We start from the raw sequence: 27,204 nt of genomic DNA, 5'->3' as shown, positions 1-27,204 counted from the left end.
CAATGAGAGAGTGTCAAGTCAATGCAAATTTAAGAGTTTGTTTTTAAAGGGGTACTCCAGCCCTAAGACATCTTATCCCCTATAAGATAGGGGTTAAGATGTGTGATCGCAGGGGACCCCCGCAATCTCTCATGCAGCACCCACCTGTCTTAGCTGGACGAAGTGATAATCGCTCAGTGTCTGAAGACTCACGACCATGGGGCCGGAGTATCGTGACGTCACGTCTCCGCCCCCTTGTGATGTCACGCCCCGCCTCCTCAATGCAAGCTTATGGGAGGGGGCGTGATGGCCGTCACGCCCCCTCCCATAGACTTGCATTGAGGGGGCATGGCCGTAACGTCACGAGTGGGGCGTGGCCTTGACGTCACAAGCCTCTGCCCGCATGGCCAGTCATCCGGCACAGAATGTCTGGGGTGCTGCAGCTGAGATCGCGGGGATAGGGGATAAAGAGGTCTTAGGGCCGGAGTACCCCTTTAAATTCACAATACTGCATGCAATGCCAACCAGTCCCTGAACTGTTTTTTGTTCAGTTTTCCAGGGAGCCATAGAAAAAGTGTTGATGAGATGCGAAATCTGTCTAGAAACTTTTATATAAGGAACAGTCAGCTGTATCACAGGAAGATCAGAATGAACAGCAATCGGGAGAGTGATGAATCTGTGCTTTAGTGAATAGAATTTAGGACTGGATTAGGAAAAATCTTAAAACTATAACTTATATAGCGTTTTCTGCAGACAAATCACGCTAGTTTTTATTCAGCCGGCCAACAATTCTATGTCTGTAGGGACAACAGAATGTAATGGGAATCATAAGGGTGCATTCACACATAGTGAAATTGCTAGGAATGTTCCTTCTGGATTTGCAGATGGAAAATGTACAGCGAATTCAGTAGCAGCAAAGTACAACAAATCTCTTCCGTGCCCCGCAGAAAGTGTCCGAGCAGAAATTCACAGCGTGTCACAGCATTTTCAATTCATGACGTGAGTTGGTCTCTGAGGTGTTGCAGAGTTTCCACCATTAAAGGGGTTATCCAGGAAAAAACTTTTATATATATATATATATATATATATATATATATATATATATATATAAAATCAACTGGCTCAAGAAAGTTTAAACAGATTTGTAAATTATTTCTATTAAAAAATCTTAATCCTTTCAGTACTTATCAGCTTCTGAAGTTGAGTTGTTCTTTTCTGTCTAAGTGCTCTCTGATGACATCTGTCTCGGGAACTGTACAGAGTAGAAGCAAATCCCCATAGCAAACCTTTTCTACTCTGTGCAGTTCCCGAGACAAGCAGAGATGTCAGCAGAGAGCACTAAGGCCAGAGAGAAAAGAACAAGTCAACTTCAGCAGCTGATAATTATTGGAAGGTTTAAGATTTTTTAATAGAAGTAATTTACCTTTCTTGAGCCAGTTAATCTATAAGTTTTTTCCTGGAATACCCCTTTAAGTTCTGTTGAGAGTTTAAAATCTTCCCCTGAAACTTAGTTGTGTTGTGGATTATGGAAGAGCAGAGTATAATACAGTGATCACTAAACTGACAATGGCCTGAAACGTTTCAATGGCTGAAAGATCTGACAAATCAGAATGGACATTTAACTGGTAAACCCCTGTATTACTGAAGTGCATGCACTGACTGGGTGTCTGGTAGCGCCCCCTACAGTACAGGGAGGTACTACATGTTCTGTACTACTCTTTACCTGTGTCAGGGTTTGCTGCTCCTTTGGACACCAGGTGAGGACGGCTCCATTACTTTTTGGGACACTTTGTGTACTGTACAATAAGCTCCTGTCCTCTACACAGACAGTGATTACAGCTCCCAGCAGCTCTTTCTTACTTTTATATGTAAGGACTTGCTTTATCTCTTATTGGGTATCTACTTATTTTTCTTTAATCCTCACTTTTTTCTATTTATGGATGACATTTTGGGGCTTCAGAATCAGAACCAATTACCAGGTTTCCATATAGTTATGGTCTCAACATATGATGGTTTCAACATACAATGTTCGTCCTGGAACCAATTCATATTGTAGCCTTAGGGAATACTGTATTTTACCAGATCAGCTATTTTACAAGGTGAAAGCTTCAACAAAACATTTTCCTGTGGATTCTTGTGGAACTGATTTAGCTATTCCACTGCATGTGAACTTATGGGTTTACCTTTCTGGCACCGTTAGTAGGGAAAGCAGAGTAGAAATGACTATGGCCACCCAGGGTAAATCTGTATCTGAAGTCTATAGGACCAGAGCACACTTTACATCTATTTATAACCTAAGAGATCTTGTATTTCATTAAACCCCCTGATGGTTTTATGTTCTAGGTCCTCAGTATCGGCTAGAGAAGCAGAACCAGCCCAATGTGCCTGTGGATCTGGACAGTACACTGGAGAGTCAGAATTCCCTGGAGTTCTGTCTAGTCAGAGAGAACAGTAAGTATGAATGCCATGGCGTGCACCCTCTAAGCAGACAGTACACTCTCACACGCTTAATACTTTACTTATTTGTGCTTTTCAGTTCTTCTTGCTTGCAGAATATGCCCATAACCTGTGATTGATTGACTTCCTCTGTATATAAGAATCAGGGCCTGGTTATCATGCTCATGACGGATCTTTATAGAAGGTCTGACTCCAGCACTGCTGAAATGAGAATCTCTAGATAACTGATGAGGGGGTCATGAACAGATGGAAACAGAATACATTACATTTTACTGCAAGTTGTATTGGGCCAGCCACTATTCAGCTGCGTTAACACTTTACAATTTTGACCTATTTACCGGAATTTGTCTGCGATTCATTTGGGGGTTTATCAGGCTGATTAAAGGGGTGCTCCGGGACGTTAAGAAAAATAAAAATGCCCCAAAGCCACCACAATACAGGGTCTGTGTCCCCTGTAGTCATCCATGTGATTTTGCCAGCTCTTGTGGCCCCTGTTGTCTCTTGAATATTCTTTTTCCTTGCTTGCAGCCCAGACTACAACTCCCAGCAGTCAGTGCAGCTCGTTGTAATGGCTGCCAGCCGATTGCTTTTACTATCTGTGCGCATGCTGTGTTGTTGTAAACACAGTCAGCAGCACACACTGTACATGTCTTTTAATTCAAACTATCCTCCCCCCCCCCCAGCAATAAATCATGCCTTGCTCTAAATTGCAGAAGTAAGTGATAAGACATATATACAAGCACACAGATACCGGCACCGCTAACTACGTGCAGCTGGCTGCAGTCAGCACGAATAGAGGGTAGCCTCTATTTTACCTGGACAGTCCCGTGCAAATCTCTGCAATAGTGCTCACGTTTAATGCAGTTCATCCACAATATTCACTTTAACAGAGAAAGAAGAGAACGGAGCACATACCGTAACTTCAGATGCAGGTGCGGCTTTTAGAGATGAGCAAACTTACAGTAAATTGGATTCGTCACGAACTTCTCGGCTCGGCAGTTTTCCTGCGTAAATTAGTTCAGCCTTCAGGTGCTCCGGTGGGCTGGAAAAGGTGGATACATTCCTAGGAAAGAGTCTCCTAGGACTGTATCCACCTTTTCCAGCCCACCGGAGCACCGGAAAGCTGAACTAATTTATCAGGAAAAGTCATCAACTGCCGAGCCGAGAAGTTTGTGACGAATCGAATTTACTGTAAGTTCGCTCATCTCTAGCGGCTTTTATTCAAAAATAGAAAGGGAAACCGTTATAGGGGGCGGACGGGTGCTTCGGGGAGACCACGGGCCCAAGGTCTCCCTGAAGCACCTGTCCGTCCCCTGTAACTGTTTCCCTGTCTTTTTATGAATAAAAGCCGCACCTGCAAGTTACGGTATGTGCTCCGTTCTTTCCTTTCTCTGTTAAAAGTGAATAGTAAGTGATAAGATCTACAGCCGGAAAAGAGCAGCGTTATGTGCTGTGGAGACTGAGTTTTTTTTCTCCAGGCAAGATCCTCGCACAGGGAGGGTAGGGGGAGGGGAGGTGTGGCTTTGAAGACAGAGCCCTAGAAAGAAATCACGTGGTGTTTGTCTTTCACGAGGGTGGGGGCTAGTCGCAGTGAGGGGTTTGCACAAAGACAAGGTGGATCTGATAATGATGCCTTTCTCTCACTCCCTGCATGTAAGTGACAGCTGAAAGAGGGAAACTGCTCTTTATAGCTAATGAATGACATTTAGACAAATACATAGGTTGGTGAGAGGGAAAGGATGGGCTATGGGTTTAGTTCCCCGGAGTAACCCTTTAACTATAGAACAGTAACAGTCTCTAATACAGCAATGATTGCCAGGACTGGCTAGACATCTACTTTCAACCTCCTTACTCATACACACACACTCGCGCTCTCTCCTTCCACTTAAACAAATGCACGCTCAGACAGAGGTGAGCATGCATGTGTATGGGGTGATCAGGTAAGGCAAGGTAGCTACAGTCATGGTTGTAAATGTTCGCACCCCTGAAATTTTTCAAGAAAATAAAGTATTTCTCACAGAAAAGGATTGCAGTAACACATGTTTTGCTATACACATGTTTATTCCCTTTGTGTGTATTGGACTAAACCAAAAAAGGGAGGAAAAAAAGCTAATTGGTCATAATGTCCCACTAAACTCCAAAAATGGTCTAGACAAAATTATTGGCACCCTTTCAAAATAGTGGATAAATAAGATTGTTTCAAGCATATTATGCTCCTTTAAATTCACCTGGGGAAAGTAACAGGTGTGGGTAATATAAAATTCACACCTGAAAGCAGATAAAAAGGAGAGAAGCTCACTTAGTCTTTGCCTTGTGTGTCTGTGTGCCACACTAAGCATGGACAAGAGAAAGAGGAGAAGAGAACTATCAGGACTTGAGAATTAAAATTGTGGAAAAATATCAACAATCTCAAGGTTACAAGTCCATCTCCAGAGATCTAGATTTGCCTTTTGTCCACAGTGCACAACATTATCAAGAAGTTTGCAGCCCATGGCACTGTAGCTAATCTCCGTGGGTGGGGTCGGAGAGAAATATTGATGAAAGGTGTCAACGCAAGATAGTCCGGATGGTGGATAAGCAGCCCCAAACAAGTTCCAAAGATATTCAAGCTGTCCTGCAGGCTAAGGGAGCATCAGTATCAGCACAAACTATCCGTCGACATTTAAATTAAATGAAACGCTATGGCAGGAGATCCAGGAGGACCCCACTGCTGAAACAGAGACATAAAAAAGCAAGACTACATTTTGCCAAAATTACCTTGAGTAAGTCAAAATCCTTCTGGGAAAACATCTTGTGGACAGATGAGACCAAGATAGAGCTTTTTGGTAAAGCACATCATTCTACTGTTTACTGAAAATGTTATGAGGCCTACAAAAAAATAACTTAGTACCTACAGTGAAATATGGTGGAGGTTCAATGATGTTTTGGGGTTGTTTTTCTGCCTCTGGCACTGGGTGCCTTGAATGTGTGCAAGGCATCATGAAATCTGAGGATTGCCAATGGATTTTGGGTAGCACTGTACAGCCCAGTGTTAGAAAGCTGGGTTTGTGTCCGAGATCTTGGGTCTTCCAGCAGGACAATGACCCCAAACATATGTCAAAAAGCACCCAGAAATGGATGGCAACAAAGCACTGGAGAGTCCAGATCTAAATCCCATTGAACACCTGTGGAGAGATCTTAAAATTGCTGTTGGGAAAAGACGCCCTTCCAATAACAGAGACCTGGAGCAGTTTGCAAAGGAAAAGTGGTCCAACATTCCGGCTTAGAGGTGTAAGAAGCTTATTGATGGTAGCGACTGATTTCAGTTATTTTTTTCCAAAGGGTGTGCAACCAAATATTAAGTTAAGGGTGCCAATAATTTTGTCCAGCCCATTTTTGGAGTTTGGGGTGACATTATGTCCAATTAGCTTTTTTTCCTCCCTTTTTTGGTTTAGTTCCAATACACACAAAGGGAATAAACAAGTGTATAGCAAAACATGTGTTACTACAATTATTTTCTGTGAGAAATACTTCATTTTCTTGAAAAATTTCAGGGGTGCCAACATTTACGGCCATGACTGTATCTTGCATGTGACCATTTTTAGAATATAGGCGCAGCAATTGTAGCTCCTACACAATGTTTCCTTGCACTACGATACTTCCATTTATCCACTGCCATATATTCTCATTCACTTTGAGAATTCAAGATTGAATAGTGGGGACAAGTCCCACATGTTAGGCTCCCATCTAATGTTGTGTCCATATTCAGGGTATATGAAATATCATTTTAAGATGGCTATACCTCTTTAATTGTGTTTGAAGCCATGTACAACAGTGGAAGGAGAGGTGGAAACACTGTGTTTGCAATGCAGTATGTATGCAAGAAGAGTGTATCCGTATCGTTAAACACAAACCAGATTATGTATTATGCGAAATGCATTGTCCGCCTCCACATCTTTATATTGGTTCTGTTCTCTTCCCCCAAATATGCTGGAGATTTACAAGCTCACAATCCAGCCCTTTCTACCCTCTGAAATACAAGTTGTGCAGACGAGCGTCCTTTCCACGGATAATTGAATTTTATATCCTGCCGCTTGCTTTCTATGATGCTCCCCTCCTCATCTTATCATTAAGAACTAATTAGTATTCAAGGGAAATTGGTCTTAATATATTAAAATTGGTTAAGTGCCTTTAGACCTGTTAGAAAAGCCAATGTCTTATTGGAAGCTTTAACTGGGGACTGTGTATGTAATTAATTGAATTACAATTAAGAATTTTCATTAAGCAAAATACTAGTACATTAAAATAATAAGGCATCATGTTTTTGGACTGTTAAACGTCTGTTCTCGCCAGAATCCAGATTATCCATGTAATACAGTAGCAATAGTGTATATTTCATATGGGCTTGGGCAGGTATGAAAGGTCATGTAATGTCCAGGTCATTTATCACCATCGTAGTTCATGAACTTGTGCTGATCAGATTCTTAAAGGGGTATTCCACTGCCCCAGCGTTCGGAATTTTTAGTTCCAAATGCGTGCTGCGGGGGTCGTGATGTCATTGTCATGCCCCTCGTGGCATCAGTCCACGCCCCCTCAATGCAAGTCTATGGGAGGGGGCGTGCATTGAGGGGGCGTGGTGTGATGTCAAGAGGGGTGTTCCAATGACTGCCCGCACCCAGCGTTCCGAACTAAATATTCTGAATGCTGTGGCAGTGGCATATCCCTTTAAGGTATTAGATTTTAGCCATTCTTTACAAAGGCATGATCAATAACAATAGTCTCCATTCCACCAGTCAAGATTGTGTGGCTTCTCTCAGTATACTTTCAGTTGAAATCATCATTCTTTGCATTCTGCACAAAGATAATGTGGACTCTCTGGACTAAAACGGATATTGTGCCTCCTAAAACCTTTGTAGTCGGCGATCTACCTGTTCTTCACTCTTTGCCATTTGTGTTGTGGAACCTGTTAGTGATCCCCACTGGAATGAAGGACAAGTCAGCAACGGATGGGAATAAAAGCATGGGCTGATATAATAAAAGCAGATAAAGGTAAACAACTCACTGCTTAGGAGAGTCGACCATCACTTGAGTACGAATCCAGCATCCTTGATCCTGGACAGTCAGCCAATCCTTTAGGGCTTGTTCACACGGGATGATTTGATTGCGAACTCACAGCGCATTTCCCTCTGCGAGTTTGAATGGGGGCAGGCTCTCTGCGGCAGATTTTCACCAGTGGAGTTTCTGCTGCAGAAAATCCACCGCAGAGCCCATTGAAGTCAGTGGGGTCTGCAACAGATTTTCGGCAGTGGAAAATCTGCCATGGAGAACCTGCCTCCATTCAAACTCGCAGCCGGAAATGCTATCAAATCTGCCTGTGTAAACAAGGCTTTACAAAGTTCAAATGGATCCAGTTTGTGCAGATAAAACTTCACAACTTTATTTAATTTTGCATTAAATTCATATGGCAAATAGCCAACCAAAAGGAATGACTCCTCTCTGGCATTTCACATGCCCTTTGTCATGGTTGGTACACGCTGATATGATAATGCATGAGGTAGTAGTTGCTAGAGAAGTAACTGAAAAGTTACAGCATACTAACAGAAGAGCAGGCTTATTCAGGACCTTAGTCTGGTTTAATGTTGTCAAACAAGGCAGTAGTCAAATCTACAGACATGAAGCATGTATTATATATATATATATATACGGTATATCAGTAGTCGAAACCAGAGGCACAAAGAAAAAAAGCCTCAAACAGAAGCCAATGTAGATTACCTGGAACACTGCAGAGAATGGAAGACAGGCAGAATGTTATTATAGGAAGAAAGTAGAAAGGTGAAGTGAAATCTCCCAGCATGCTTTGCTGGCTTAGTGTCTGCACAGATCCTCATCTGATGATTTGAATTCTCAAAATGTAGTCTTTATACCATAGGAAATGGTAACTGCTGCACTCTCCTTAGCTAGATACATATCAGAGATTTTGGTCAGAGTATTGGGGACTGACACAGCTACTAACTGTGGATGTGAAAAAGTAGAAATTGTCAGAGGTCTGCAGAGGTCATAGAGCATGAAGACTAGAAAACTCGTCCATAGATTTACGTACAAGTCCACTTCAGACTATTGTGCCTGTGTCCATAGGCCTTGCTGTAAATCAGGTCTGTAAATGCTGATAAATTCATCTCAGGCAAGATAGCTGCTTCCATAATAATGTACTAAAAGTGAAATAAAAACAAAAAGGCATTTGATACTTTGCCACATAAAAGGTTGGTGCATAAAGTGAGAATGCTTGGGCTAGGGGAGAATGTGGGTAAGTACCTGGGTGATAGGAAACAGAGACTGCTTATTAATGGTGCATACTCTAATTGGATCACTGTTACTAGGGGGACCACAGAGGTCAGTTTTGGGTCCTATTCCTATATATATGTATATATATATATATATATATATATATATATATATATATGACCTTATAGAGGGATTATATAGTAAAGTAGCAATCTTTACAGATGATACTAAACTGTGTAAAAGGGTTAACACAATACAGGAAAGTGTACTGTGTATAGTAGATAACACAATAGAGAACAGTGCACTGTGTATAGTAGATATCACAATAGAGGACAGTTCACACATGGATCTGGATAGGTTAGAGGCTTGGGCTGGGAAGTGGCAGACAAGGTTATTCCACAGATGGAATATAGTGTACAGTACAGGACCCCAGTGTACAAGAAAGAAATAGTGGAACTGAAGAAGGTTCAAAGATGGGCAACCAGAGTAATACGAGGAATGAGAGAACAACAGTAACCAGAAAGATTATCAGAATTAGGGTTATTTAGTTTAGGAAAAAGACTGCTCAGGGGCGACCTAATAACTATGTACAGTGATCCCCTGACATACGATGGCCCTGACATACGATCATTGCAACATACAATGGCCTCTGAAGTCAGTTTTTTCTGTGTGTGTCGGGGCCATCACAAAAACGGCTATCCGGCAGCGCTGACTTCTTCAGCTGCCACCGAATAGCGGTTTAATGTGCCCCATGTGCCCCGCTGAATGATACTTACATGTCCCCACCGCTCCAGACCATCATTTTGCTGCTCCTCTGCTGCTGCCGCTGCCCTGCGCTATCATTCTAAGTCGCTGTCATCGCGCTGCCCCGTTGTCCTGTGGCGACGGAGAGCGACCATGCAGGGCAGCAGCGACTTAGTGATACAGCAGCAGAGGAGCGACGAACTGACGGGCCAGAGCGGCGAAGACATATGGAGAGTATGTTCCATGGTACGAATCCCTCAACATATGATGGTTTTAACAAACAATGGTCTGCCTGGAACCAATTACCATCGTATGCCGAGGGACCACTGTATAAATATATCAGGACTGTATCTATAACAAGGGGGCATCCTCTACGTCTATTGAAAAGGTTTCTATACCAGCACAGATGGGGATTCTTTACCGTAAGAGCAGTGAGACTATGGCACTCTTTGGCAGAGGAAGTGGTTATGGTGAGCTCAATAAAAGGGTTTAGAAGGCACTTGGATACATTTCTGGAGAGTAATAACATTACAGGTTATAGATACTAGATCTATAGAGACAGAACATTGATCCAGGGATTCTATGATGCCCCATATTGAAGTCAAGAAATTATTTTTCCCCTTAGTATGGGGCAATTGGCATCAGCCTCATAAGAGTTTCTTGCCTTCCTCTAAGTCAACACAGCAGGGAGACAATAGGGATATAGATAGAACTTGACGGACTGTGGTCTTTTTTCATCCTTCTAAACTATTTAACGAATTAATTTAAAAAATATATATTTTAGTATCTGTCTCAAATCAGGAAAAAAAATCTAGGCACCACAACAAAAGGATATTGAATTATTTCTCTTGTTCAGACCAAATAGTCTGTGGATTCAGCAATGCTGAGTTAATGGCATTCTAGGACAAATTGCATTGTTTCCTTTGACAATTAAACCAGTAGTGTATAGAGGCAGCTCTTACCCTTGTGCTTGTAACCTGTGGAGCCTGAGCAGATTGAATCTTCATGTTATTACACTGCGGCGCATTATTGCCGTTTGCATTATTTGTTGTCTTTTACCTCTGTACTTAATCATTTATGCTGGGAATTATGAATACTTTCCCGTCAAGCACCAGTGCAGCATCATAGCATTTTTCTGAATAAATGATATTAATTCCACACATAAAGGCAAGTTTATTTGCTCTCATAGCACTTCCATTTAAAGAAAACAATGACGTCTTCTTTAATCTGCATCGGAAATCCAGAGATTTTGGCTTTTAGGTCCTGCATTAGCCAGTGCAGCAGGCAGGGTGTCACGCTGTCTCCGAAAGAGGCTAAATCAATGTTTCTGCCATATTTTATGCAGCACTTTATTTAAAAGCATCTGACTGATTATTTCCCGGCTCCCAACGCTGGCATCACGGGGGCTATATTTAAACAAAATCCGTCAGAAACCTTCATTTTCAAATTGGTTGTGATCCAAAATATCATAAAAAGGCAAGGAACGTCTGGCGTTTTGTAGTGGTATTCTCAATGTAATTGACGTTTTGGCTTAATGAACGGTTACCTTCATTATAACTAATAGCTTCAAGAAAAAACAGGGTGTTGGTAAAGAAGGATATATGAGGTCGATAATGGGGCCAGTGGCAGCTTTATGGGAGAAAGTTGTTAAAATCCCACAGTGCCTAAATCATTTAGGAGTGGAGGAAACCAAGATTAACCCCTTCTGACCAGGAAAGACCTTGCTTCATTTTAGTGATATTGGATACAGGTGTTTTTAGGGGTATTTGCCTGAAGGGTATTTAGTTTACTTTTCTTTGTTTGCTAAGTGGGAGGTTTCTCCGAAGCTGCTTATCGGTGGTCATATGCAGTGGTGGACTGGGTGCCTTGGGAGAAGATTAGTCTGAGGACCCACTGCCAGCCAGTACAGAAAAAGTATGTTATGGACACATAGAATAAATAACTTTATTTGCTAGGTTATTTGTTTAAATCCAGACAATTATAGTTTCTAGAAGTTTTTGGCTCATAAACAGGCTAAAGACTATGGACATACACAACTTTAACATACATATATGATAAAAATAAAAAGCAAGTCATACTTACCTATCCTGCTTCCCTTTTGCTCATCGTTTCTCCCTGCTTCTGAGACGAGGCATCAGACCAGGACCTGCCGGCCTAGCCAATCAATGGTGTCCTATTTCAGCCAGTGATTGGCTGCATGGGCAGGTCCAGCTAATACATTTCATCATGGAAGCAGAGAAAAGAGGTGAGCAAACGGGAGCTGTGGGGGACCTGGCTAGGTAAGTATTTTTGTTTTTGTTTATACCACCAATATCAAAATATTTAAAACAAAATTACACTGGAAAACATCTTTCAATTTAGAATGTTACGCTAAGTCTGCAATCTTTATTTATTTTCAAGTCCCCTTATATTCGGTTTCATGGTTCAGATTCTTCTCATGTGGGTGTGTCCTCTCAGCAATACATGTTGCATGTGAGGTCTATGTGCTACTGTTTGTCGTGGGTGCTGTGCTTTTTTTTTTACACTTGTACACAGCACATGCAGTTCTCCCCTGGAAACTACCTTGTATCTATTTTCTTTCATACCTACAGCCTTTGTGAGCTGCCCTTCTTGTATGTTTTCCTCTCTGTCCACACTCTTCTCTGCTGTGTAACCCCCTCCCTGCTACTATCCATAACAAAGCAAAAGCTGCTAGCCCTTCTCACTAACGTCTCGTCTCTTTTTGAGCATTAGCACAATAAAAAGATTTTTTCGTGAAGACTATTTCCTTTGCATTCAGGATATAAAAAAAATTAAAGTTGTGCATAGTTTGAAGAATAGATCCAATTACAGTGCAAGAAAACATTTTGTACCCATCAAATTATATTTAAAGGGAACCTGTCATCTATGTTATGCTGCCCTCACAGCAGTCGCATTGTTTTCAACAGTTTGTCCCTTACTCAGGGATGTACTATAGGTTAGGAGAACCTACATGCAAAGTAGGCAGGACATGGCCATTGAACATCAACTACTGCTGCTGCCTCCACCTGCCTACTGATAATTGACAGATTTCTCCTTATTATTGTACAAGGTGAGAAATCTGTCAATCATCAGCAAGTGGGCAGGGGCTGTGGTTACTCTGTTCTGGTTGAAGTGACTCTTTCTGGATGTGCACTGCCTGTTATCAGGCATAGGTTTCCTTACTCACATTACATCCTGGGTTATGGGAAAGACCACAGAAAACAGTACGTCTGTCTCTATGTTATGCTTCCCTTAGCATGAGCTGCATAACCTTATAGTAGTATACAGTACAGTTTTTTAGGGTATACATCAGTCGTACATTCAGAGCATTCCCCAACATATACCTGTAGAGTCAAACAGTGACATACATCTTTATTGTGCATAGCAGTCGACCTCAGTGGATGAAAAAAGGTGCTCCAGTTGGCACTTCTCCCGTATATCCAGTGGAGTCGCTTGGCAAGGAAAGTACTCGGATGATCAAGTAGTAGAAAAACAATAAAATTTGACATAAAATCGCTAGGACTACGTGTTTCGAGGGGAGGGACCCCCTCTTCGTCAGGTCCAGTACTTGATCATCCGAGTACTTTCCTTGCCAAGCGACTCCACTGGATATACGGGAGAAGCGCCAACTGGAGCACCTTTTTTCATCCACTGAGGTGGACCGCTATGCATCTTATCTGACCGACCAGAGATCCACTCCGGACAGGAGAGCTCCAGGCTGCACCCCGGCTAACTACCCTGGAAACGGGTGATAGGCACACAAAGTTGTTGCACTCTGCTCATTGCTGCGCAATCTTTTTCTGTCTTTTTTTTCTCTTATAACATACATCTTTATTGCCCACTGTCTTGTATGACATAGTCTATTGCACTTGCCCATACAGCAAGAAAAGGTGTGTGTGTGCATACCACCTAGGGACCATCACCAAGTCAGTAGTAGCTATGGCTACATTCTGCAAATACGCTGAGACTTTTCCTTGCACATAAGCAAAAGCCTTAAAGGGGTACTCCTGTGGAAACCATTTTTTTTTTTTAAATCAACTGGTGCCAGAACAGATTTATAAATGACTTATATTAAAAAATCTTTACCCTTCCGGTACTTTTTAGCAGCTGTATGCTACAGAGGAAATTCTTTTCTTTTTGAATTTCTTTTTTGTCTTATCCACAGTGCTCTCTGCTGACACCTATGTCCGTGTCAGGAACTGTCCAGAGTAGCATAGGTTTGCAATGGGGATTTTCTCCTGCTCTGGACAGTTCCTGATACGGGCATCAGGTGTCAGCAGAGAGCACTGTGGACAAGACAAAAAAGAAATTCCAAAAGGAAAGAATTTCCTCTGTAGCATACAGCTGCTAAAAAATACTGGTAGGGTAAAGATTTTTTAATAGAAGTAATTTACCAATCTCTTTAACTTTCTGGCACCAGTTGATTTGAAATTTTTTTTTCCACTGGAGTACCCCTTTAAGCATAGAAATGGCTTTATGATCGAAGGGGAGTTCAGAGCCCAAAATGTTACCACTATAAAGTATGTGATAAATGAGCCCTTTGACCACCAGCACTATGTGAAGTGGTTTACAAATATGGTAGAAAATGACATAGGGTATCAGAAGAAGGGAATTTATTTGAAATGGCAATGAGCATTTAAGTAGGTTTCGGTTTCATTATGATAAATACATGATACCTTGTATTCTTATAGGTTCAAGAGGAGAAGAGCCCCAAGAGGAAGAAACGCAGATTGATATAGCCACTGTGCAGGATATGCTGAGCAGTCATCACTACAAGTCCTTCAAGGTCAGCATGATCCACAGGCTGAGGTTCACCACGGATGTCCAACTAGGTAAGACCACATTTATTTCCCTGTACAACATTTTAGCAAGTGAAAGTTTCACTTAAAGGGGTACTGCACTGGCCAGCGTTCAGAAGTAAATGTTCCGAACGCTGTTTTTGCGCTGCGGGGGCTGGCCACGCCCCTCGTGAAGTAGCGGCCACACCCCCTCAATGCAAGTGTATGGGAGGGGGCGTGACTGCCGTCACGCCCACTCCCATAGACTTACATTGCGTGTGCGTGGCATCACAAGGGGCGTGGCCGACCCTCGCAGTGCGAAAACAGCGTTCGGAACATTTACTTCCGAACACTGGCCAGTGGAGTACCCCTTTAAAAGATAATCCTACCTACATACAGGTTTGTGGCGTACTCAGTGTTTAGAAATGTATACATTTGCTGTGTGTGTGTGTGTGTATTTATTTTATTTATTTTTTTGCATATAAGTCAACGGGAGATGGATTCTGCTATAACTCATATTGCAGTATCCATTTAACATTCAATGCATTTGGAAAGTTCCACTGGGCTCTTGGGAACTTTCAGTGCAGTAGATATTTTTTTGGACTCTTCTCCTGATCTGTGGCTCCACACAATCTCTGTCTCTGATTTCAGGTGACACACGTTGCCATTTGTTATATATGGTAAAATTTAATGACCGTTCCCTTTAACAATGTATGGAACTGTTCATCCCTATCCAGACTTTCCAGGAATTTCCAAATAAAGTTCATTCCCCAAGCCAATGTGACACAAAGGCCACTGCCAGATGTCTATGAAATTTAACTGCCCAATCCTCTTCTACAAAATCCTCCATCGGGCGAATGTTGGAAGATTAGAATATGAAAAAATAAAAATATGTGAACCAAAAAATAACTCATTTATAAGAATATTTAAAGGAGTACTGTGGTGCACTATTTTTTAACCCCTAAATGTTCCCCACGGCTGTACCTTTCTGTCTCCAATCAGTCCATCCGTTTTCCCGGTGCAGCGCAGTGAAGTTCACGCTACTTTCGGGTTATGGTGGTGCGGAGGATGACGAAAAATCGTCATTCCCCCGTGCTGCCTTGTTCCAGCTTCAACTAAGCCTGCGCTGTAAAACTTACTAAATGGTTTTCAGAATATCCCTGTTAGTTACAGCAGCGTAACTAGCAGGGATATCATTGGCCTGCAGATATCACCTGTCCAGTCCCGGTGCTGTGGTGAGTGCGCAGGCGCGGTCTGATCGTGCTGATAGGCGAGGAGAATCCTTAGGCATTTGCACAGCCCAGCAAATCGTGGCTGTGCAAACGAAGAAGCTATGAATATGTAAACTGTGGGAGTGACCCACTGGAGGTTAGGGGTGGCCGGCAGAGAGCGGGGAGGATCTGGAGAAGGGTGAAGTATTGTTACCAAGATGTCCGCGGCCCACCGAATGCATGGAGTACGAAATTCATCATGTGAAACACAGGCTATTCTTCCAGAATTCGGAAAAGTCGGGGATGTGTGCATGTAGCTTAATGGAGGTAAATTAGAATGTTGTATAACTTCTTGCTAGTTTTGCAATGGTCCCAAAAAATTTTGCTCCGGAGTAATCCTCTAAGACATCAGAATTTGTAAACAATTTAGGTTTTCTCCTTGCTTGTGGGAGGGAGAAGGGAGTTTAATAGGACAATGGATGATTTTTTTTGTTTTTGCTTTGTTGTTGTAATGTGTATAATGACAAAGAATGTTAGTACTCAGTCTGATTTTTCATAGTCGTTGTTTTTATAGGACATATTGCTAGGGTGGCTGTTTTCCTCATTTGTGCTAGTTGTCTTCTATTATTTGTACGTATAGATTAATTTCCACTTACTATCCAGGGTTATAGGTGCCACATATGTCTTTATTTGCATTAAACGAGACAGAAACATATGGCTATATTATATATTGCATATTTTTGAATTAGTGTCTAATGTCTTGTTCTTATCTTAGACAGTGACTTGAAGACTAATACCTCAGTTTAATTTTCATACTTTTTATTGCTTTATGTCTCACCTGGAGACTGGGGGGGGGGGGGCGCGTCCGTTTAGTGGGTACATTTAAAACTTACTAGTTTTATCTGCTGTGGCTGTCTAACCGATAGGCCCTGTCCATTTAACTATGCAATGGTCGAAATCTCCCCCCCCCCCCCCCCCCCTCCCTCCAATAATCAGATAGTTATCTTTGCAAGATGGAAAAATCCCTTTAATCATTCTGTACTTTAAGAGTTTTGCTGTGTTTTTTTGCCATGTATTTTTCCATATTATTTTTAGTCCTTAGGATCTCAGCAGACATAAGCTACAATTTCACAAAACCACCACCAAAAACAATACCGCAACATGTGAATACAGCCTAAGAAACAAAATCATGTTCGGTATTGTACTTTTTCAACAGCTAGACGACCCTCTCTTGCGTTAAGTTGGGAAAAAATTGTTCTCTAAAATGAAATATCCTCCCCTTATCTGAACAACCTGGTTACTGTAGTTCTCATGATATTGATGACATTATACTTCATTACTATTTGCAACAATGTAGAAAACCTACTTCTAGCTAAGCAGTGTATTTAGGCTGTAAATATCTTCAGGTATCAGCTGCTATAGGCTGTCTGTCACACAGCAAAGACAATAATATCTGGGAAATCTACTACCCAAGAGGTATTGATTCTCAGCCAGCCGCTTTATTGATCACACTTCTGCACAGGTTGAGTGAAGGGAAAAATACATAGAATGAACGGACTCCCGTGGACTGCACTGCAGAAGGTTTACCTGTGGATTGCAACACTGTGCAAATCATATGATACCCCAAAATATCATCTCTGTCACTTATCTTGTAGTCAGACTATGCAAAGTAGCATTATTACTAATGATCATTGTTATTGTTTTTCTCACATCAAGTCAGGTTGGTGTCTTGGAGACATTAAACTGTGTTTCTTGAGAATGCCCTGTCTAGGAGTCATCAGGATTCTTACTATCTGGACAGCTTAAAGCGCTGCTGTCATTAGTAAGATAAAAAAAAAAATGCTTAAGTCATTGTAGTAATGGGCCTGAAGACCTGAATGCATAATAATTCGCATGTTTTTATATGTAAAATACCTTTTCAGCTATGTATTAGGCTAGGTTCAGACTACAGAATCTCCGGACAGAAAATTTCCGCCCGGAGATTCCGAGTGCGGCCGACTAAATCAGTCGGCGCTAGGACCGCGTGGACACTGCAGTCTCCAATAGACTGCAATATGTTCCGCGAGTATTTCCGCCTGAAGATAAAGCAACGCCATTCTTCAGGCGGAAATTTCCAAGCGGATTTTCCTTTCACAAATTCCACTTCACAAATTCTGAAGTGTGAATTTGTGAACGGAAACCCATTCACTACACTATACATTTTAGCAAGCGGAATTTCCGGCTGCAATTTCAAAGTGTAATTGCAGGCGGAAATTCCGTAGTCTGAACTTAGCCTTACTATGCTCAGTCTCTTTGCACTTCTCTTGGAGGCTGAGGAGTTTCTCCAGGTGCACAATGAGCTCCTTTCCTCCCCCCTCTCTCTGTCATGAGGTCTGCACAAACATTTTTACATTTGCAAAGCTTTGTGCCCAAAGTGCATTCTTTTTTTAAAACCCTAAAGCAGCCATGTAGAACCTATATGGTGCAATTACACACAAAATCATTTTCTAGAATGACCAAAGAGAAATCTTTTTGCATATGAATAAAAATTTAGCAGCTTGTATTGCTTGTCAGTGTGCATGGAAATGCCCCTCCTATGAAAAGACTGCAATCTGTCTGGATATCACAGGTGTTCAGCTCATGCTGGTGAAAGCTGGATTATACACTGCACTGGGGCACAACAGAGAGATAACCACACACCCCCTCCCCTAGGAAAAATGGACAAAAATATCTGGTTGCTGGACTTGGTTACCAGAGTTCGTTTTCAAAATTTAAGAGACAGAGACCCCTAGTGGCCGTTTTTTTTAAACCATTTTTTCACATCTTTAGCAATCACATTTTTTAATGATGTATTTTAGGAAAATGCTTAGTTGTTAAGGAAGTGTTAAAGGGAAAAAAAGGTGTTTCTAACAACAGTATTGCTTTAAGTGACTTAATCCATCCATTTCCTTTCTTCAAGTCTTCTAATTTCTTCATATGGTAGAAATCTTGCTTCAGTCCCCCAGCAAATAGTTTCTTGTATCCCTGTGATCTTCTGCTATAGCAAGGGCAGCTGCTCAGGCCAAATTTTGGGGAATTTTTTTGCACATACATTTTTTCCACCACCATATCTGTGGTGTGTGGGCTAATATAGTGCAGCATAAGTTGTTATTAGAGAATAAAGCAGAGGTTCTTGTGTATGTGCTTACCTTACCTCTTTTAGCTGATGTAGCAGGCAGGAGTTGTACTCAGTGTTGGATGTAAATGGGTCACTAAATGTTTTGCTTCCTACATTTCCCATGAATCTCTGGCTCCTCTAAGACATTGGGTGTGGCATTTGATCATTGCACTTGTCATCCCATAAGCTGCTAGTGTTGGAGGCCACACTAGCAGCTTAATCTTATAAGTGGGTTGAGGGCCAGTTTACACTGCAGTTTGGATGCGTTTTCTTATTAAAAGTTTATAAGGCGAAAGTGATTTGACCGATGCATCACTGCATTCTTCACACGTTTTTGTCAGAATTTAGGTTGTATTTGCTATTATTTGCGCAATTACAGTAATATAGCACACTTCTAGCAGCAATTTTGGGAAAACCACTGCAAAAATATTTTTTTAAATGCTGCAAAAAATACAATGTGTGAGCGCTGCCTCAGGGAAGGCGTAGAACTACTGTATATCCTGATTCTATAGAGATAGCATGTTGAGCTGGGAGGCGAAGGGTCTGGTAAATGATGATGTCATTCTGTAGTTCACAGGAAGTCAGCTGTCCCAAAACGCACATCCGTATCTGACATATTAAGCACTGGAAGGTTTGTAAAGTCAGACTGGTGATCACAAGACCAAGTTACAGTAATCAAATGTATAGATGCAGCTGTGCTGGGATAAAAGAAATGGCGCTGTAGAACTAGTGAGTGTGCATGGTATGAACAAAAGAAAAACAAAAAAAAAAACTGGAGTGCTTCTTTAATGATTGTGTGTCATATTGTAAACCTTCTCTGTCCTTTGCCTAAGTATTTATTTCTCATTGTAGAATATCTGTTATTGTGGTGCACAATAGACGCCTGTAACATACTGTGATCTTATAGATAGTGTGTGGTATTCCCTTACAGTTTGTTTATCATAGGACAGGGTTACTTACCTGTGGGAGGGGGTTCATGGCCCTTCCTCAGGGTTGTGCTATGCTCTGTTTTGAGCTTTTTTAATTGTTTTTAAATGTCTCGAAATATATGATGTTTGATATATATGTCTTAATAACTTATTTTTTATTATATATTGTTGGTGGTTGTGCGCTTTTTCCAGTGATTACTTTGGTCTAGTAGACTGTATAGGTCTAGTAGACCTATACAGTAGCGATGCCTATTCTGTGCATAGATCAGATCCATTGGCCAGCCAGGAAAAAAGCATTTTGTTTCCTGAACCAGCATTATATATGTGACATTAATAAAGATACTGTTACGCCGAGCGCTCCGGGTCCCCGCTCCTCCCCGGAGCGCTCGCTACACTCCTCTCACTGCAGCGCTCCGGTCGGTTCCACGGACCCGGGGCGCTGCGATACCGCCTCTGGCCGGGATGCGATTCGCGATGCGGGTAGCGCCCGCTCGCGATGCGCACCCCGGCTCCCGTACCTGACTCGCTCTCCGTCAGTTCTGTCCCGGCGCGCGCGGCCCCGCTCCCTAGGGCGCGCGCGCGCCGGGTCTTTGCGATTTAAAGGGCCACTGCGCCGCTGATTGGCGCAGTGGTTCCAATTAGTGTTTACACCTGTGCACTTCCCTATATCACCTCACTTCCCCTTCACTCCCTCGCCGGATCTTGTTGCCTTAGTGCCAGTGAAAGCGTTTCCTTGTGTGTTCCTAGCCTGTGTTCCAGACCTCCTGCCGTTGCCCCTGACTACGATCCTTGCTGCCTGCCCCGACCTTCTGCTACGTCCGACCTTGCTTCTGTCTACTCCCTTGTACCGCGCCTATCTTCAGCAGCCAGAGAGGTTGAGCCGTTGCTAGGGGATACGACCTGGTCACTACCGCCGCAGCAAGACCATCCCGCTTTGCGGCGGGCTCTGGTGAAAACCAGTAGTGACTTAGAACCGATCCTCTAGCACGGTCCACGCCAATCCCTCTCTGGCACAGAGGATCCACTACCTGCCAGCCGGCATCGTGACAGTAGATCCGGCCATGGATCCCGCTGAAGTTCCTCTGCCAGTTGTCGCTGACCTCACCACGGTGGTCGCCCAGCAGTCACAACAGATTGCGCAACAAGGCCAACAGCTGTCTCAACTGACTGTTATGCTACAACAGTTACTACCACAGCTCCAGCAACCATCTCCTCCGCCAGCTCCTGTACCTCCTCCGCAGCGAGTGGCCGCTTCTGGACTACGACTATCCTTGCCGGATAAATTTGATGGGGACTCTAAGTTTTGCCGTGGCTTCCTTTCCCAATGTTCATTACACTTGGAGATGATGTCGGACCAGTTCCCCACTGAAAGGTCTAAGGTGGCTTTCGTAGTCAGCCTGCTGTCTGGAAAAGCCCTGGCTTGGGCCACACCGCTCTGGGACCGCAATGACCCCGTCACTGCCTCTGTACACTCCTTCTTCTCGGAAATTCGAAGTGTCTTTGAGGAACCTGCCCGAGCCTCTTCTGCTGAGACTGCCCTGTTGAACCTGGTCCAGGGTAATTCTTCCGTTGGCGAGTATGCCGTACAATTCCGTACTCTTGCTTCTGAATTATCCTGGAACAATGAGGCCCTCTGCGCGACCTTTAAAAAAGGCCTATCCAGCAACATTAAAGATGTTCTGGCCGCACGAGAAATGCCTGCTAATCTTCATGAACTTATTCACCTAGCCACTCGCATTGATATGCGTTTTTCCGAAAGGCGTCAGGAGCTCCGCCAAGATATGGACTCTGTTCGCACGAGGCGTTTCTTCTCCTCGGCTCCTCTCTCCTCTGGTTCCCTGCAATCTGTTCCTGTGCCTCCCGCCGTGGAGGCTATGCAGGTCGACCGGTCTCGCCTGACATCTCAAGAGAGGACACGACGCCGCATGGAGAACCTCTGCCTGTACTGTGCTAGTACCGAACACTTCCTGAGGGATTGTCCTATCCGCCCTCCCCGCCTGGAAAGACGTACCCTGACTCCGCACAAAGGTGAGACAATTCTTGATGTCCACTCTGCTTCTCCACGTCTTACTGTGCCTGTGCGGATGTCTGCCTCTGCCTTCTCCTTCTCTTCTGTGGCCTTCTTGGACTCTGGATCTGCAGGAAATTTTATTTTGGCCTCTCTCGTCAACAGGTTCAACATCCCAGTGACCAGTCTCACCAGACCCCTTTACATCAATTGTATAAACAATGAAAGATTGGACTGTTCCATACGTTTCCGCACGGAGCCCCTTTTAATGAGCATCGGATCTCATCACGAGAGGATTGAACTTTTGGTCCTCCCCAATTGCACCTCGGAGATTCTCCTTGGACTTCCCTGGCTTCAACTTCATTCCCCAACCCTGGATTGGTCCACTGGGGAGATCAAGAGTTGGGGGCCCTCTTGTTCCAAGGACTGTCTAAAACCGGTTCCCAGTAACCCTTGCCCTAACTCTGTGCTTCCTCCAGTAACCGGTCTCCCTAAGGCCTATATGGACTTCGCGGATGTTTTCTGCAAAAAACAAGCGGAGACTCTACCTCCTCACAGGCCTTATGATTGTCCTATCGACCTCCTCCCGGGCACTACTCCACCCCGGGGCAGAATTTATCCTCTCTCTGCCCCAGAGACTCTTGCCATGTCTGAATACGTCCAGGAGAATCTAAAAAAGGGCTTTATCCGTAAATCCTCCTCTCCTGCCGGAGCCGGATTTTTCTTTGTGTCCAAAAAAGATGGCTCTCTACGTCCTTGCATTGACTATCGCGGACTTAATAAAATCACGGTTAAGAACCGCTACCCCTTACCCCTCATCTCTGAACTCTTTGATCGCCTCCAAGGTGCCCACATCTTTACTAAATTGGACTTAAGAGGCGCCTATAACCTCATCCGCATCAGAGAGGGGGATGAGTGGAAAACAGCATTTAACACCAGAGATGGACACTTTGAGTATCTGGTCATGCCCTTTGGCCTGTGCAACGCCCCTGCTGTCTTCCAAGACTTTGTTAATGAAATTTTTCGTGATCTGTTATACTCCTGTGTTGTTGTATATCTTGATGATATCCTAATTTTTTCGGCCAATCTAGAAGAACACCGCCAGCATGTCCGTATGGTTCTTCAGAGACTTCGTGACAATCAACTCTATGCTAAAATTGAGAAATGTCTGTTTGAATGCCAATCTCTTCCTTTTCTAGGATACTTGGTCTCTGGCCAGGGACTACAAATGGATCCAGATAAACTCTCTGCCGTCTTAGATTGGCCACGCCCCTCCGGACTCCGTGCCATCCAACGCTTTTTGGGGTTCGCCAATTATTACAGGCAATTTATTCCACATTTTTCTACCATTGTGGCTCCTATTGTGGCTTTAACCAAAAAAAATGCCGATCCCAAGTCTTGGCCTCCTCAAGCGGAAGACGCCTTTAAACGACTCAAGTCTGCCTTCTCTTCGGCTCCCGTGCTCTCCAGACCTGACCCATCTAAACCCTTCCTATTGGAGGTTGATGCCTCCTCAGTGGGAGCTGGAGCTGTCCTTCTACAAAAAAACTCTTCCGGGCATGCTGTTACTTGTGGTTTTTTTTCTAGGACCTTCTCTCCGGCGGAGAGGAACTACTCCATCGGGGATCGAGAGCTTCTAGCCATTAAATTAGCACTTGAGGAATGGAGGCATCTGCTGGAGGGATCAAGATTTCCAGTTATTATTTACACCGATCACAAGAACCTCTCATACCTCGAGTCTGCCCAACGGCTGAATCCTCGTCAGGCCAGGTGGTCTCTGTTCTTTGCCCGATTTAATTTTGAAATTCACTTTCGGCCTGCTGATAAGAACATTAGGGCCGATGCTCTCTCTCGTTCCTCAGATGCTTCTGAAATTGAACTCTCTCCTCAACACATCATTCCTCCTGACTGCCTGATTTCCACTTCTCCAGCCTCCATCAGGCAAACTCCTCCAGGAAAGACCTTTGTTTCTCCACGCCAACGCCTCGGAATCCTCAAATGGGGTCACTCCTCCCATCTCGCAGGTCATGCGGGCATCAAGAAATCTGTGCAACTCATCTCTCGCTTCTATTGGTGGCCGACTCTAGAGACTGATGTGGTGGACTTTGTGCGAGCCTGCACTATCTGTGCCCGGGATAAGACTCCTCGCCAGAAGCCCGCTGGTTTTCTTCTTCCTCTGCCTGTTCCCGAACAACCTTGGTCTCTGATTGGTATGGATTTTATTACTGACTTACCCCCATCCCATGGCAACACTGTTATTTGGGTGGTCGTTGATCGATTCTCCAAAATGGCACATTTCATCCCTCTTCCTGGTCTTCCTTCAGCGCCTCAGTTGGCTAAACAATTTTTTGTACACATTTTTCGTCTTCACGGGTTGCCTACGCAGATCGTCTCGGATAGAGGCGTCCAATTTGTGTCTAAATTCTGGAGGGCTCTCTGTAAACAACTCAAGATTAAATTAAATTTTTCTTCTGCATACCATCCTCAATCCAATGGACAAGTAGAAAGAATTAACCAGATCTTGGGTGACTATTTACGACATTTTGTTTCCTCCCGCCAGGATGACTGGGCAGATCTTCTACCTTGGGCCGAATTCTCGTATAATTTCAGAATCTCTGAATCTTCCTCCAAATCCCCGTTTTTCGTGGTGTACGGCCGTCACCCTCTTCCCCCCCTCCCTACCCCCTTGCCCTCTGGTCTGCCCGCTGTGGATGAAATTTCTCGTGATCTTTCCATCATATGGAGAGAGACCCAAAATTCTCTCTTACAGGCTTCTTCACGCATGAAGAGATTCGCGGATAAGAAAAGAAGAGCTCCTCCCATCTTTTCCCCTGGAGACAAGGTATGGCTCTCCGCCAAATATGTCCGCTTCCGTGTCCCTAGCTATAAGTTGGGACCACGCTATCTTGGTCCTTTCAAGATTTTGCGCCAGATTAATCCTGTCTCTTACAAACTTCTTCTTCCTCCTTCTCTTCGTATTCCTAATGCCTTTCATGTTTCTCTTCTTAAACCACTTATCATTAACCGTTTCTCTCCCAAATCTGTTCCCCCCACTCCTGTCTCCGGCTCCTCGGACATCTTCTCCGTCAAAGAGATTTTAGCATCCAAAAAGGTCAGAGGGAAAACCTTCTTTTTAGTGGATTGGGAGGGTTGTGGTCCTGAAGAGAGGTCCTGGGAACCTGAGGACAATATCCTGGACAAAAGTCTGGTCCTCAGGTTCTCAGGCTCCAAGAAGAGGGGGAGACCCAAGGGGGGGGTACTGTTACGCCGAGCGCTCCGGGTCCCCGCTCCTCCCCGGAGCGCTCGCTACACTCCTCTCACTGCAGCGCTCCGGTCGGTTCCACGGACCCGGGGCGCTGCGATACCGCCTCTGGCCGGGATGCGATTCGCGATGCGGGTAGCGCCCGCTCGCGATGCGCACCCCGGCTCCCGTACCTGACTCGCTCTCCGTCAGTTCTGTCCCGGCGCGCGCGGCCCCGCTCCCTAGGGCGCGCGCGCGCCGGGTCTTTGCGATTTAAAGGGCCACTGCGCCGCTGATTGGCGCAGTGGTTCCAATTAGTGTTTACACCTGTGCACTTCCCTATATCACCTCACTTCCCCTTCACTCCCTCGCCGGATCTTGTTGCCTTAGTGCCAGTGAAAGCGTTTCCTTGTGTGTTCCTAGCCTGTGTTCCAGACCTCCTGCCGTTGCCCCTGACTACGATCCTTGCTGCCTGCCCCGACCTTCTGCTACGTCCGACCTTGCTTCTGTCTACTCCCTTGTACCGCGCCTATCTTCAGCAGCCAGAGAGGTTGAGCCGTTGCTAGGGGATACGACCTGGTCACTACCGCCGCAGCAAGACCATCCCGCTTTGCGGCGGGCTCTGGTGAAAACCAGTAGTGACTTAGAACCGATCCTCTAGCACGGTCCACGCCAATCCCTCTCTGGCACAGAGGATCCACTACCTGCCAGCCGGCATCGTGACAGATACATTTTAAGTGCAAAACTATTCCAAGTAGAGCTATCTTAAATTATTGGCTGGAAATACCATCCTGTAGAATTGAATAGCATGGCAGCACTTATGTCCACGCGTTACTCCATTCGGTAAGGAGACGACGGGACTTCTGTTCTCATGATCAGTAACGGGGTCCCAGCTGTTGGGCCCCCACCAATCCTGTGAATGGGGGATAAGTGTCTTTCATGGGTTAAACCACTTTAATGGCCTATCCCAAGGATAGATCATTACTGTTTTATCCTGGAGTTCAGACAGAAGCCCCAATCATCCTACAAAGGCACAGTATTAGCAACATATGGACAAGCTGCTGTGCCAGGACAAACAATGAAGGGATGATTGCTGTGGCTTCGTCTTTAAGATGACTATCTTTAAAAGTCATACCTTCACCAATCCCCTGAATGGGACTGAGCTGCGGTGAACGGCAGTACCACCCACAGCTACAGCCATATTACTAGTTCTATTTTTTTTTTATAGAAAGCTGGGTGACAACCATGGCCACCATTTTACTTTTTAGTTGGGGTTCACACCAAGCTGCCTTACTCTTCCCAATAGTCTGTGATGCATCATACCATAAGTAGCTGTAATAGTAAATATGGTTGTCACTCATCTTTCTCCTGAAACATTTATAGCTAGGACATCAGTGGAACTGACTGAAAGGGGACAACAGCAGGAATTGCATTTGTTAATGACTTTATCATATCTTAAGGAGGGGTAGGTTATCCTCATATACCTTATTACTGCACTAGCAGTACTTATTGTAGTAGCTGCAGTTGGGTATGTCTTCGCCCATGGGTATAAGTGAATTTTCCATTAGAGTCTTAATCCTAGTAAATGTGTTAGTATGTGATGTACTATATGTGTATTTTGTGCAATAGACAAAAAACTCTTTACTAGCACATTATACTGTGAATCTTTTCTCATGGAGATACAGGCAGTAATGGATGGGCGATGCAGGGACCGTCCGGCAGATAAATATAATAGAGGTTTGCACGCTCTTTACATGATAAAAAGGCAGATGAGAGTGACTGGAGCGGCTGCTTTCTCCCAATGCACAACTCCATGCCTGGCCCACTTGCCCCTTGCTGGAAAGATTGATGGCTTTGAGGGTGACCTTGGCTAGGAGCAGGAGCCGGTGATGTATGTACCAGGCTCTCTCTGCTAAATGGGCCCAGATTTGTAGTGCTAATATTCATGGGGACGCAGGCCCAAACTCACTATGGCTATAAATCAGCGGCCACTTTAGGTGTCACTGCTGGTTTATATTCGGCTACTGTCGAAAAAAATCACTCTAGGTTCAATCCTCCGGCATCATCTGTACATCTGGAAGAATTTGGTATCTTGCCTTATTTTCTTACCCGTGGAGGAACCTGACTGCGACCATCAAATGAACACGACTTAACAGCTTCACTGCCAGAGAGGTCAACATTGCATTACCGGCTCCTGGCAACTCATGAGCTAGTGATGCTGAACTGATGAACCACTGATGATACGGTGTATAAGAGGGAATTATGGATGGTTATTGGAGAATGAAACAAGTTAACATTTAAGCACTTTTCATTGAGCATCTTTTATTTTTAAGATGCTTGATGATTTGTGTACAAATGCTATTGTGTTGTCAATCGTTAACGGTGAACTTTATTACTCCATTTGAAAGGAAACCCCCAGACTGGAAACATTATAGGGAACTATTCCAGAAAATAGAGCAA

At 44.0% G+C, this 27,204-nt stretch overlaps 1 protein-coding gene and 1 long non-coding RNA gene across 3 annotated transcripts in view; one reads left to right on the top strand and one right to left on the bottom strand.

Moving 5' to 3' along the window:
• MAPKAP1 (MAPK associated protein 1) overlaps positions 1-27,204 on the top strand; it is a 198,332-nt gene that overhangs the window by 134,813 nt on the left and 36,315 nt on the right. The window contains exons 8-9 of the mRNA XM_056538602.1: positions 2,323-2,430; positions 14,133-14,273. Of these exons, the coding sequence (XP_056394577.1) occupies positions 2,323-2,430; positions 14,133-14,273 (249 nt within the window). The remainder of the gene's footprint in view (positions 1-2,322; positions 2,431-14,132; positions 14,274-27,204) is intronic.
• Positions 2,492-27,204, bottom strand: part of LOC130290668 (uncharacterized) — a 46,446-nt gene continuing 21,733 nt past the window's right edge. The window contains exons 3-5 of one of the 2 annotated variants that reach the window (XR_008847662.1): positions 8,516-8,624; positions 8,188-8,427; positions 2,492-2,634 (exon numbers count right to left, since the gene is read on the bottom strand). This is a non-coding gene — a long non-coding RNA (uncharacterized LOC130290668). Of the gene's footprint in view, positions 2,635-8,043; positions 8,428-8,515; positions 8,625-27,204 lie in introns of those variants that run through there. The other variant, XR_008847661.1, reaches the window with a different exon arrangement.

Source organism: Hyla sarda, chromosome 9 (assembly GCF_029499605.1).
Source record: "Hyla sarda isolate aHylSar1 chromosome 9, aHylSar1.hap1, whole genome shotgun sequence".
NCBI classification, from domain to species: Eukaryota; Metazoa; Chordata; class Amphibia; order Anura; family Hylidae; genus Hyla; species Hyla sarda.
The sequence above is the reverse complement of the archived record's forward strand: the minus strand, read 5'-3'. Positions and strand labels throughout refer to the sequence as shown.